This window comes from Danio rerio, chromosome 2 (genome assembly GCF_049306965.1).
Source record: "Danio rerio strain Tuebingen ecotype United States chromosome 2, GRCz12tu, whole genome shotgun sequence".
Classification (NCBI taxonomy): domain Eukaryota; kingdom Metazoa; phylum Chordata; class Actinopteri; order Cypriniformes; family Danionidae; genus Danio; species Danio rerio.
In genome coordinates this window covers 7,470,001-7,483,373 of record NC_133177.1, presented here as the reverse complement: position 1 = coordinate 7,483,373, position 13,373 = coordinate 7,470,001, and the positions used below count along the sequence as shown (strand labels likewise).

At 39.7% G+C, this 13,373-nt stretch overlaps 2 protein-coding genes across 18 annotated transcripts in view; one reads left to right on the top strand and one right to left on the bottom strand.

The window, feature by feature from the left end:
• Nucleotides 1-13,373, bottom strand: part of xpr1b (xenotropic and polytropic retrovirus receptor 1b) — a 573,636-nt gene that overhangs the window by 407,991 nt on the left and 152,272 nt on the right. The gene's annotated exons all lie outside the window — the stretch shown is intronic.
• The window catches only part of rc3h1b (ring finger and CCCH-type domains 1b), a 39,878-nt gene that overhangs the window by 24,864 nt on the left and 1,641 nt on the right, over nucleotides 1-13,373 (top strand). For 3 of the 17 annotated variants that reach the window (XM_073917928.1, XM_009297313.5, XM_073917931.1), the window contains exons 13-19: nucleotides 913-1,059; nucleotides 1,146-1,365; nucleotides 2,207-2,297; nucleotides 6,328-6,418; nucleotides 6,512-6,673; nucleotides 6,763-6,857; nucleotides 9,311-13,373. The exon at nucleotides 9,311-13,373 is cut by the window's right edge and continues 1,641 nt beyond it. In XM_073917928.1, the coding sequence (XP_073774029.1) occupies nucleotides 913-1,059; nucleotides 1,146-1,365; nucleotides 2,207-2,297; nucleotides 6,328-6,418; nucleotides 6,512-6,673; nucleotides 6,763-6,857; nucleotides 9,311-9,473 (969 nt within the window). In that variant the 3' untranslated portion in view covers nucleotides 9,474-13,373. Of the gene's footprint in view, nucleotides 1-912; nucleotides 1,060-1,145; nucleotides 1,366-2,206; nucleotides 2,298-3,334; nucleotides 3,371-6,327; nucleotides 6,419-6,511; nucleotides 6,674-6,762; nucleotides 6,858-9,310 lie in introns of all 17 variants that reach the window. The other 14 variants (XM_073917963.1, XM_073917948.1, XM_073917983.1 and 11 more) reach the window with 8 other exon arrangements.

The window sequence follows — 13,373 nt, the reverse complement described above, 5'->3', positions numbered from 1 at the left end:
GGGTCACCGCAAGAATCCTGCTCAACCTGCTCATAAATTGGGTCGGCTGACTCGCCTGCTTTTCCACTAACACAGAAAAATGAAAATCAGCTCAGACTGAACATTTAAATTGACACAAACTGAAACCAAAACTTTTAAAGAGTGATAGAAGTGAGACTTTACTTCCTTTTTTTTGTCTATTCTTTCTTGAGGTGTATATAATTTTTTTTTAATTTAGTTACTGAGCTGTTTTGCAGCTTTCAGCCTTGAATTTAATTATTTATTATAATCTTTTGTTTGTTTTGTAGCAGAATATTATTTATTAAACTGACATGCATATATAAACAGCAGTACAAAATAAATATTTCTTACTGCAATGCTTCATTTTTGTTTGATGCAAACTATATATTTATTTTTCATAAAGTAACAGACTTTTTATAGCAGAAAACTTTCATTCAAGCACATTCAAGGCAGCATGATGATGACAAATGTAATTCATTGTTACTATTATTGTCATTTTCATCATCATTAATATTTTATAATTATTCGACATTCATTTTGGAATTATTGCACACAAATATCAATGTCATCTCAGCATTAGTTAGATAGTTCTTTCTGGTTTTTGTTAGTCCTAATTGATGTTGTTTTCAAATACAATAAATCCCTTAAAATATAATTTGCATTGGTGCTTATTCATTTTTGGTGGGTCCTCCTAAACTTTTTCTGGTGCTCCTAAATGTTTTCTGGTGCTCCTAAATTTTTGAAGTTGGGAGCACCGGTGCTACCAAGTAAATAGTTAATTTCGAGCCCTGTTGATTAAAAATTATTTGTGAAAAAAATCCTTGAGTTTGGTGTGCATGAAAGAGTTGGAACCCTGATTATAAAAAGTACTCCGAATTTATTTAGTGGTTTTTGTCTTCTGAACGTGTGCAGTATTTGGAGGATGGCTCTAAGGCCTTTGGAAGTCGGGAGCCAGACTACGCTGGGCAGTATTCCCCCTGGTCATGTGACACCATAGGATCATACATCGGCTCCAAGGACGCTAAACCAAAAGATGTCAGTAGTGCTGTGGAGATGATGGCAAGTGATCTCCCCTTATCCTTTGTTTGCACAGATCAGCTAAGACTATCAGTAGTCACTGTTTCCTTGTATTTTTCCTATTCCAGACTGCAGAGGGAAAAGTTTTGCGTGAGCCTGCGCTGGACACACAGCGGCGCTCTGCAGAAGCCAAAGACGACGATCCCATCATTCCCTTTGGCCCTCTGCCCACTGTGTCTCCATTTGGTGCCATTTCGCGTACCTCTAAAACGGGTTACCAGACCACTGGGCCTGTGCAGGCCATAGCATCCTCACAGGCCTCAGGGCCCAAACACATGACGATGACAGGTGAGTGTACTTCTTTATAACACCATCAGATACAGATAATACAGCAGAGATAAGATGTGTTCTGGTTCCTTAAAGGTGCAAATTAAGAAAATCTCAGTACTTTGGAGTCAAATTTAAAACAAAAGCTCCAACACTGTTCATATAATCAGCCATTCATTCATTTATTTTATTTTTTTAAAGGAACTACATAAAATGCAAAGTTTTGTTTTCAGGGTAACCTGAAGGGTAGTAACTTGAAGTGTTTGGTTAAGTAAGCAACATTGAACCCCAGTTTAAGGTCATGTTTATTGTTCAGCAGATTTTTGCAGAAATTTCAATTCGAATCCGTTCAAGAATTGTGCCTGAAAAAAAAAAAATTCAATTTTGTTTCGTATTCTTAAATGTTATGTTGGTCAAATGGATTTGTTGTGATGCCCAAAAGAAAGCTGCCTCTGTGGCAGCCGTGCTTCAGACATCACTTCATTTTTAATGAAAATTTAAGAATCCTACATTTTAAATTGATGTGTATTGTAATGTCTGAAGCAAAGCTCCCATGGAAGCAGCATATATTCACCTCATCCCTAAACCCAACCCTCACAGGAAAGATGTGGTAGATTTTGGATGTTAAAATAGTTAACAGGGTGTCTACTGGGTCTTAAAATGTCTTAATTTCAAAAACAATGTGTAAGGCCTTAAAGTCTTTAATTGACTGAAATATTGTGTTGTAGGCCTTAAATATTTTTTTAACAGGTCTTAATTTTCCTATGTCCAAGTAAATCTACCCAATCAGGCTGAAACCCAATCAGGTACACGCAAACACACATGGACATGTATACGTTTTTGGTAAAATCTTTTCTTTTAGCAGACTATCCATATGGAAACCACAGCGGATGGGGTGGAGCGTCGTACCCCCAGCACCAGAGCATCAACTCTCAGGGACACTTCAGCGAGCGGTACGTGTCATTAGCCCCTTTCACACAGTGATACCGGTAAATATCCGGAAAATTTCCGGAACGACTTTACCGGTATATTCAAAAAAGCGCTGTTCACACAGGCGAGGACATTACGGGAATTTTCCGGAAAAGAGCATTCACACATCCATTCCAAAATACCGGTAAATTCTGACATCATTCACCACAAATGAGCTTTAAACGGCTGCGCTTGTATTTGTAAACATTTGACTAAATTACAAACTCTGTGGATGATCAATATTGTGAACAACTTTCGCAGGATCACTTTCGCATGTCGAGATGTTCATAATATGTGCGTCTGCAGGCGCTCATAGGCGCACGCAAAGCTTGAAGGTAAACAAACAACGGCTTATCATAAGCATCTCATCGATGATTATTTACACAGTTGGCATTAAGAAGAACATATAAACGTGATCTGACTAACTTCTAGCAGCTAAATGTGTCTAGAAAAATATTCAAAGGCTTTTATCCTCACAAACCGCGCGGACCTAAATGCGTCTGACTGTTGTGATTGGCTATAGCAGACGTCTCACGTCAGCTCGTTCTAGACGTGCACGCGCTTATTACGGGAATCTTCCATCTGCATTCACACAGCGCAGCATTCTGGCAAATTGCCGGTAATGTTACAACTTCTCTTTCTGGAAAATAGCCAGAACGAATTTACCGGTATTTTCAAAAAGGACCTGTTCACACATACAACCTTTCCGGAAAATTACCGGCAATTTTCCGGAAAGGTCTGTATGTGTGAAAGGGGCTATTACCTCTTATGGCCCGTTTCCACTGAGTGGTACGGTTCGGTTTGGTACACTTTTATGGCCGTTTCCACTATCAAAAGGCGAACCGAACTGTACCGTACCACTTTTTCGGCACCCTTTCGAAAGGGTACGAAACAGGAGAAAGGGTACCAAAAGGCGGAGCTAGACGCGCAGCTGAACGCTATTGGTTTACAGAGATACGTCATTCACTTGCGCAACAAGCCAGAATGAAAACAAAATACCCGCCATGTTTGAAATACACAGCGAGAGATTACAGCGGAATTATATATGCATAGAATAACGAGCCATGGTCGATCTGGGCTCAAACAAACCATGTCGTCGTGTTGATGAACAGCCACAAAGCCATGGAGTAGAGCAGAATCTACCTTGTGCCTCGTAGTTTTTTATGAGCCAGTTTGAAGTGCGAGCGGTTTCACTTTCTAACAACGTGCGCTTGATTATTGATGTGCTTTTGAAACCCGATCCTGTTAGACACTGACAAACACGTGAGTGAAGCGCGAAAAAAGGAGAAGCCGGGAAAAAACAGCACGTTATTTGTTCAGCAAACGTGAACAAACTACCTTGTTTGTAAAGGGCTGTGTGTTCATATTTTGCACTGTCATTGATCTGAAGATATAATTAAATCCTGTTCATAGAAAAGTTAGTAACAAACATTTATACAGAACTATTTATGTGTATAAAGCGTCTGTTTTGTGAGAAGTGCTTTTCATATGATATGTGAGTGACCCGTACAGCTTTATTGTAGACATTTCCTCGAGCGAGATTGATGCGACTAAAACTTTGTCGTACAACACGCCCACCAAAAGGGTAGTAGAAACGCAAGCCTGATAAAGGTGACCCGTACCGACCTGTACCAGGTGTACCAGTCAGTGGAAACGAGCCATTACACTTCCAGACCAGTTTAACCACAATGAAATTGCTATTTGTGGGCTTTTAATTAAAATTAGAATTCAGGCAAAAACACAGCTGTCTATTTAAAAAAAAAAAAAGCACTGCACTGAAAGATGCACTAACATTCACACTGAAGGTGGTAAGAGCATCAAAGTTCGTTCTGGCCGCGCTGGCGACAACTCTGTTTGAGCTCCAGCGGCGAGAGCGTCAAAATTCGCTGCATTGATCTCTTATTTAAAGGAGCCGTTGCAGAATATCAGCAAATCAGTTACTTTCCTGCATAAACAACATTCTTTCTAGCATGAAAATGTTGCACACTTTTTATAAAATTCATTTAACAATCAAAGATTAAGTTGCACGTGGTGTGGCATTGCTTCACTTATCCAATATGTGTCCATATGTTTGAAATATTTTAAAGCAGCAATACTGTTTTGTATTGCCGCATGAGATTCGCTTTTTTAAAGAAAAAAAGCATATAACATTAATGCACATTCGTAACTTGCCAGTAACTTTTTTTAATGTATATCCCTGTAAGAAAACATTGTGAATAATTGGAAATCCGGCAACCTCAACATTAAAACCCTTGGTGGAACAACTGTGGTTGGAACCAAAGTTCGCAGTGTTCTCTGGACTCCTCTCAAGTGGTGGACTTCTATGTTCTGATTGTTTGCCACCAAACCGCGTTTTAGTTTTTTATTACCATAAAGTTGACTTGATTTCAACTTTCTCGATGCCCACATTGGCGAAGACGCGCCACACTGCTTCTCAAAACCGGCTTCTGGCTACTTTGACGCTGTCGCCGCTTTTGGTGTAAACGAACAGTAACATAAATACAAACATTATAAATATTAAATTAATTTGTTGTTTCACCTTGTGTATGTTTCGAAGTCACAGTTTTTCAACAACATGATTCCAAAACTTATTTTTAGATGAATAATCCCTTTAGGTCTGAGAAAATGTCAAGAAATGTGAAGAACTGTGTAGGTAGTGTGTCCACAGTCCTATTGGAGTGATATACACACAACAGGTCTCTTTTATTAAAATTTCCTGACTTTAAAGTAGGAACCAAATCCTTGTGATTTTGAGGCCCACTGCTACTTGATGTGGCGTGCAGTTTTCCCTGCCCAATGAATTGATTGACAGCCATGTATTAACATTAGGGATGTAACGGTATTGTAAATACTGTCATACCGCAATATTCATTTTTTTCGATATTACCGAAGTCGCATGACTCTGTAAAACTATAGGTCTTCTGAGAAAATTTGCTCAGGCGAATGAAGCGAACGGGAGGTAGCTGAAACTACATATCCCATCAGCCCAGGCGTGGCCATAATCCTTTGCGGTCTGTTGTCGCTACAGATCCAGTAATGCGGAAATGGAGTGTGCTGCTAGTAGCAGAGATGAAAAAAAGATGCAAATGATCGAACCTAAAGCGGGTGTTGTCGCCGCGCGCATACTGAATAGCGGTGTTGTCGCAGAAACCTCAGTCCCAAATGAGAGGGTTTTTTTCTGTTGCAGGGGACATTGTAAATACCCAGAGATACCAGCTTTTACCAGATTATAGTTATATGATAATTTTCCTTTAAACCCATCTCTAAGTGAGTGAGTGAGTGATTAAATGTTGAATGTGATGAGTTTTCAACACTACTAAATTGAAACTTTATTTTTTTTACATGGTTTATTAATTTTTTGTTATTAAAAAAGAAGTTCCTGTTTCAAAGCTTACAGATAGATGGCTAATTTGTATGTCATTGACACTTTTGGCACTTTTTTGGAGTATTTTCATAAGTTTTGTTTTTCCTGTAAATGATTCAATAAATACCTTACCGTGACATTCATACCGAGGTATTACCGTACCGTGAAATTCTTATACCATTACATCCCTAATTAACATGTCTCTGTAGTAACGCGTATAATCATATCAACAAGGAAGGACGTGCGCAAAGCAATCGAGATTTAACAGATAACAGATAAAGATCTGTTCTGCTCTCTCATCATCATCAATCATCATCAGATGTGATCAAGAATGAGTTTTACAAGTTTAAAATGTTTTTTTCAAGGATGTGGAATTTTGCAGTCCACCATATCAAACTTGTTCATTTTAAATTATTATTACAGAAGTTCAGGTTGGCGATGTTGATTTGGCATGCAAGTGCTTAGTTAGAAGTTTGACGATTACTGACAATTACATCTGCACGTGCAAATTTTTGCGATAGTCTGTGGCCATCATCAGGGATTTTGCCTTTGATTCATTCAATGAAAGAACATAATGTCGCATCCTCCATGTTTTTTATAGCCTATGGTTTGAGCATACTAAACATATTACTTTCTTTTGTTTTTACCAGTTTGCCTGTGTCTGGCCCGGACCGTGAGCAGCTCAAAATTGAGCTCCAGCAAGTTAACCAACAGATCAGTCAGCAGACCCGCGGCATGGAGGTGTGCTTGAAATGCCCATTTAAATATCACTCACATTCACTGCTTGTTTTCATGTGGAGAAAATCTCAATGAACATGTTGCATGCGCTCTCAGGCTGCCAGTAACTCCATGCTCCTGCAGAGGGAGGCGTGTGCGCTGGCGGCTCAGCCCTCCGCTGGGGTCAAGTGGTCTTCAGGAGCCACAGTATCTAGTGAGCAGCTCAGCCGAGAGCTCGATCACGTAGAGCGAGAGATCAGAACTCGGGAGATCGCCATGGTGAGTTGAAGAGCTATGGATGAACGTCTGCATTTATTTATTCTCGTATGAGGAGCGTGTGCTGATCCAACCTGTTTTCCTGCTTTAAGGAGAACCAGGTGGCTCACGAATACAAGCTGAAGGCCATTGAGAACGGGCAGCCTGACCATAAAGCCCAACTGGAGGAACTCTCCTTAGCACTGGGGTGAGGGACTTTACAAATAATATTCTGAAGATCTTTAATTGGACTAATTGTCATCTAGAAAAGTCTCAACTTGCTGTCTGTAGTTAACTAAACCAGAGTATATTTTTGACAATAGCTCAAAATAGATTTTATGGGTCAAAATTAGGCCCATCTATATCCCAAAATCATCGTTATCTCGATAATAGTATATGCATAACCTGTGATGAATTACATTAATTTTATTCATTGGTTGTTTGTCTAAATTTGACCAATCGGATGGGGCCTTGATATCTTTATCATCACCTCCCCGGTAGTTGCTGTTCTGCTATTGGCTGTTGAAGATAAACACTAATGGTGGGAGTCGAGGCGAGAGAGAAAAATGACAACAGCCAATCAGGCTGAGGTTTTCACTCATTCGCAGTGTTTTAGGGTGCTTTCACACCTGTAGACCAATTGTTTTGTTCTGAAACAGGGATTAAAGTTGTTACAATGTTGCTCTTTGTTCTTGGTGCAGTTCGCTTTCACACTGCAATGTTTCTAAGCGGACCAAAAAAGCTAAAACAAGTCATGTGCGAGTAAACTCTCCTCACATTGGTCATTTATTTTTCAGTCCCGCTCAGCTGTCATGCATTTTTATTTTAATTTATGACGAAGAGTGATGAGACATTATAAGCAAAAAGCTGTGCTTTAATTTTGAATGGTCACACCCACAGACATTGTCAAAAAATATAAATCAGACTTTTTTTTTTTATCCAGAGCCGTTGGCTAGAATTATGCTTTATAGGCTTTACATTATAGAGAGAAATAACAGATAAACCAAGACTGCAGTTCGGTTAATTTTCCTAACAAATAAACAGCTCTGGGTACACATAAGTCTCTGTAACACATTGACCCACTAAGCATTGGATGAGACGTTAAACCGAGGTCCTGACTCTCTGTGGTCATTAAAAATCCCATGGCACTTTTCGTGAAAGTGCAGGGATGTAACCCCGGTGTCCTGGCCAAAGTCCCTCTATCGGCCCTTACGACCATGGGCTCCCAATCATCCCCTTCCACTGAATTGGCTCTATCACTGTCTCTCCACTCCACCAATAGCTGGTGTGTGGTGAGCGCACTGGCGCCGTTGTCCTGTGGCTGCCGTCGCATCATCCAAGTGGATGCTACACACTGGTGGTGGTGTCGAGAGACCCCCCTCATAATTGTGAAGCGCTTTGGGTGTATGGCCATACACAATAAATGCGCTATATAAATACAAATTACATTACATTGTTCTTAAGACATTTTTCTACAGGAGGAAAATGCAAATTACTCCCAAATACTTCAAATATAGTCTGTGTTAGTAGATGCAAGACTTAATGAAATCCAGGCATAAAACTGTATGACAACGCTTCAGATGACTAGATGACTCTAGAGCCTACAGCTAATCAATCTGTCAGATTCTGGAGTGCTTTACAGATCTAAAGAACATTATAAATGGTAAATAATCTTAAATAAGATCAATGCATTTATAGAGATCGTATAAAAGTATATAATTTCAATCACATGGGAAACGGAGGCCACGTGAATGGTTTGTGAGCACAATTAAGTGCACACAGCATGCCATATCATCTGACAATTGTAAGAAATAAGTCCAAAAAGCAACTGACTGTGCAAAGCCACATAAAACAACACAGAAATATGATGTATATGCCGAGTTCAGCAGCTAATCAGCCGGAATCAGCTGAGGTAAAGTGACAGTGACCAGTGAGACCTAATTGTCACTTAAGTGGCCATGCCCTTAATTATGCAGACTTAATATACCCTAATATAAAGCAAACGGATGAGTTCTAAAAAATTCACCCCATCACAGTTGTCATGAGGGTAATATTAGCTATATGAACCAAAATCGTTCTTTGTAACAGGCTGTAAACACTCTTTTTTTGTGCTGTAAAGTTGGCCATTCTAACAGTGGGCTCAATTGAAATTTGCTCAATATGGGGCCAGGACTAGCAGACTTTTGATGAATTGCAGTTTCGGTTACTTCCGTATTAGCTTCCCGAGGGAGAGCGGGAGGTTGCCGCTTGCAAATTACTGATAAAATTAGTTCCTAATTAACAACTCACGCCCAGAAGTTAAGTGCTAAACTGTGATAAATGTCAGTTGTGCTGTTTAACATGACGATCTGTGTAATTTAGTTATAATAGATGGATATTTCATCTGACAAATATTCTGTTTATGTAAGGACCGGAATGGGGAGCCGCTGGATTAAATGAAGAAACAAACAGCAGATTAATGTGTAATCAAACATGTTGAAAACCACAGCCCTAAACCGTGCTCTGTGTGTTATTCATTTGTTTCCTGTTAATCATCTCAGTTTAGCTTCTCTGAGGGTTAATTTGACCTGATTTCATGTTGCTCTGCTTTGCCTTCATAAGCGTTTGAATTGTGTTTCCACTCATACTCGTTCTCTCTCTCCTGTCTGTTCTCTCCATCAGTGAGGTGTCTAACGGATCCAGTGGCATGAAGCCAGCCAGTAGTATGGGCGGATCTATGCTCTCACTGACCAATAAGACGTCTTCTCTCAGCCTTTGTTCTGCTGACCAAGCAGCGAGTAGCGCAGACCTTCAAAAGAATGGTGTTGTTCACTCTTGCTCTTAAGAGTGTATGTATACACACACACACACGCGCGCACACACAGACAGACAACCTCTCCAGAGGTCAATACTCCTCCTCGGAGGGCTTTGAAATCCATCTCTTGACCAATTGGAGCCTTTCAAGAGATTTTTTTTAATATTCAGATGAAGTTGATATGAGGGACACACACACTTACACACACACACACCTGCATGCTGCTTCGTGCATGCACCGACACGAACTTCTCTGTTGTTTTATTTAGAAAAATGAGCAGTATCTGCCGTGATATACATTTTCTTTCTTTTTGTTCTGTGAATGAGCTTTTCGTTTTAATGACTTCTGATTGCCTGGAAACCAGGGCATCTGAATAATGCTTACTTTGTTGTTTTCTCCCCCCCGAGTATTTCAAGAAAGAACAGTCAACCCAAAGCTAGCACAGAACGACCCGAACCAGTTGAATCTAGTGTGGTCAAAAGTATCGAGTTTAAAATCATCAATTGCCCGCAAACATTTGAGGGCATTCTTAAACACTACTGATTGGTCATTGTGTTCACGTGCTCAGCAGAAATGACTGTGATTGGCTGTGAAGGTCATCAGTTCATCGCTATTCACCGAGTCGAAACTGGACCAACACTGGAGCGTCGATCCATTAGCAGATCGCTCGTATGTCAGCTCATGGACAGATCAGCTGATAGACGCGACTTTGAAACATTCCAGTGTCTGTGTATCTGCATCTGCACCTTTTACAGCCAATCACAATCATTTTCTGAGCACGTAAACACACTGGCCAATTAGCAGTGTTTAAGAACACGGCAAAATGTTTGTGGAAAATGGACGTTTTTAAAATTTCAGTATCGAATTCAATACTTTTTGAATCTAGTGAAACGAATTGAGTTTGGTACTGAAATTTTAAAAACATTAATTTCGCGCAATCATTTGAGCACATTTCTAAACACAGCTAATTGGACACTGACATTTTAAAAACATCCATTTCCAGCAGAATTTAATTGGTCATTGTGTTCACGTGCTCAACAGAAATTACTATGATTGGCTGTGAAGGTCATCGGTTAACCAGTCTTCATCACTGTTTACTCATATGCACATATACTGACACTGGAGCGTTTTAAAGTTGGGTCGATCAGTCGATCCATCAGCGGATTGCTCATATGTCAGCTCATATGTTGTTACCCATATACACAGATTCTGACACTGGAGCGTTTTAAAGTCACATCAATCAGTCGATCCATCAGTGGATTGCTCATATGTCAGCTCATAGACAGATCAGCTGATAGACGCGACTTTGAAATCTCCAGTGTTCTTGTATCTGTGTTTGCACTATGTGAACTGATGATCTTCATTTCCAATCACAGTCATTTCTGTTGAACACGTGAGCACAATGACCAATCAACAATGTTTAAGAACACACTCAAATATTTGCAGGAAATGAACTCTTTAAAAATGTCAGTACTGAATTCGATACTTTCGACAACACTAGGGCAATCAAAACCAGAATTGAGCGCAGTCATTTTTTAGTGGCGGCGGTGCTGTCCAAACGTTTGACTCCCTGGATCTCTGCAGCCTTGAATATGATCTGACTCACCAGGTTTAAAGTAGCACGGAGAACCTTTTATGAATCCATTTTTATGGACCGTTAACGCGGCTCTCCCCACACGACGCTCGACCGTGGCAGTGTGTTGCTGTAAGGTTATTTCGATTGGGCTCTGGAAGACACAAGGGGGAAAAGTCATGCCTACCTCTCTCTCTCTTGATATATATAAATACAAATACATATAATCAGCTGCGAGGTTTTCTTTAATTTATGGTTTGGCTGTATAACTGTTAAGGAATTTGTAAATGTTTGGTCACACGTGTCTGAAGCGTTCTGTTTTATAGAATGCTAACAGACGTCTTTAAATAAATGAAGAGCACTTTTTTCCATGTTTTCCATGAGTGTGTGCTTTTTTTTTAGTAGAGGAGTAGCGACACTTGACTTCCCTTGTGTTCTCCAGAGCTCAGTGGTTGTTTGAGAGGATTTTCTGCCTCTCAGAGCCACAGTCGAGTTTTTTTTTTTTGTAGGATTACAGCTTATTAGGAAAATATTTCATCATTTTTCCCTAACTTCTGTGAAGTTGCATATTTGGCTCTCCTGGTTGAGTTTGCATATTCGGGTCTTGCCACTAAATCGCTGCATGGAAATATTCCAGGGAGTGTAGTTTCAGTGCAGGGTACCGTAGCGCCGAACAATTGCGTTGCAGTTGTGACACTCTGAAAAAACGTTTTCGTCAATCTGCTTAAAAGGATTGTTCACTTGAAGTTAAAAATCTCATCGTTTACTCACTCTTGGCTTGTCACAAACCTGTTCAATTGGCTTTCTTCTATTGAACACAAAAGAAGATTGTTTGAAGAAGGCTGAAAACTTCCGTAGTTTTTCTGGAAGTCAGTGGTTCTTCAATATATCGTCTTTTGTGTTGGACAGAAAAAGGAAACTCATAAAGGTTTGGAACCACTTGAAGACTAAATAGTGAGTAAATTTTCATTTTTGGGTGAACTATTGCTTTTAATGTGACACTATTGGGTTACTTTGTAAATGAAATCTTATCATTCACTCGCCATCACATTGCTACAAATTTGGATGAAATAAAGTAAAATTTCCATTGTGTGGACAGAAGTAGTTCATAGAAGCAAGCAGGTTTGTAACAACATGATGGGAGCAAATGACGACAAAATTCATTTAGAGTTAAAACGATTCCTTTTACGTAAAACCCAAATGATCATTTGTTTCATTTTGTCTTTCTAAACTCGAAATGAGTTGGGCATCACTTCTTCAGAGACCATTACGAGTTCAGCAGGAATGAGAAAAGCAGAAAGTCTACTGCTACTCGGATGTTCTAGAAGTTGCGTTTACGCCCTATTGAATGGATCTCTCCATCGCCCTGCTTTTACTCGAGCGTGTTTAAACACGACATATTCGACGCCTGTTTCCGGACGAGGCCCCATAAACGAAGAGAACAAGATTATTTGAAGTCTGAAGTCTTCCTATAGTGATGACATTCTTCACGTGTGACATTTTGTTCTAGTCTCTTGAGACCGACTATGATATACAGCTCCAATTTTGGGTGCAACCTCTTAACGTGTATTCTCTTGTGGGTTTTATTTTGTGCTATAGCCGTGGTGATCTAGTTGATTTCTCTTATTATGATGACTTGTAGTCAGTCATTTGATGTTTTTTGCTCGTGAATGAGCACACGCAGCCTTTTCATGCAGTCGCCGAGATGGGAACTCCAGCCGTGCCGACAAGCAGAGATGACGTCAGTCTTTGCTATTGAGGTTTAAACGTACTTATTACACGATGTCCATCGCACTCGCTGAGAAAAAGCTCCAGGGTGTCGCCTTTCTTAACGCTAAATTTATTCCGATGATTGTTTGATTTCTCAGTTTGCTTTTGACTTGTTACTAAATTTTCAAGATTGTTTCAATTTGTGTGGTTTAATTATCGCTGTTGTAGCCCGATAATTAAAGCGAAACTCATAACGACATGTCCAGGCCACATTTCAGCAAACAATTTGAAGAAAAACTGTATATGATCATTATTATTTATTTTTTGTATTGTAACATTTTCATCCTCTCAATTTTTCTTTATTTGCGTCATTACTTAAATAGTATTTTTTGTTCATTTCGTAAACGACAAAACTTAACACAAATAGAAACATGACCAGTCAGCTGCGCCAGTTACAAGACTGAATGTGCGCACTCCAGTACGCACAGCTAATGAATGAACAGCCCAATGCAGTAAATTATTACCAAATAAATCATGTTCGTTAGTTTTTAGTTCGTATTTTGACTAAATTTTAGTCTCGTCTTTTTTCCGTCACCAATAATGCATTGTTTGTTGGTTAGATGAGTTGATCGTAGAGGGCGCATTGT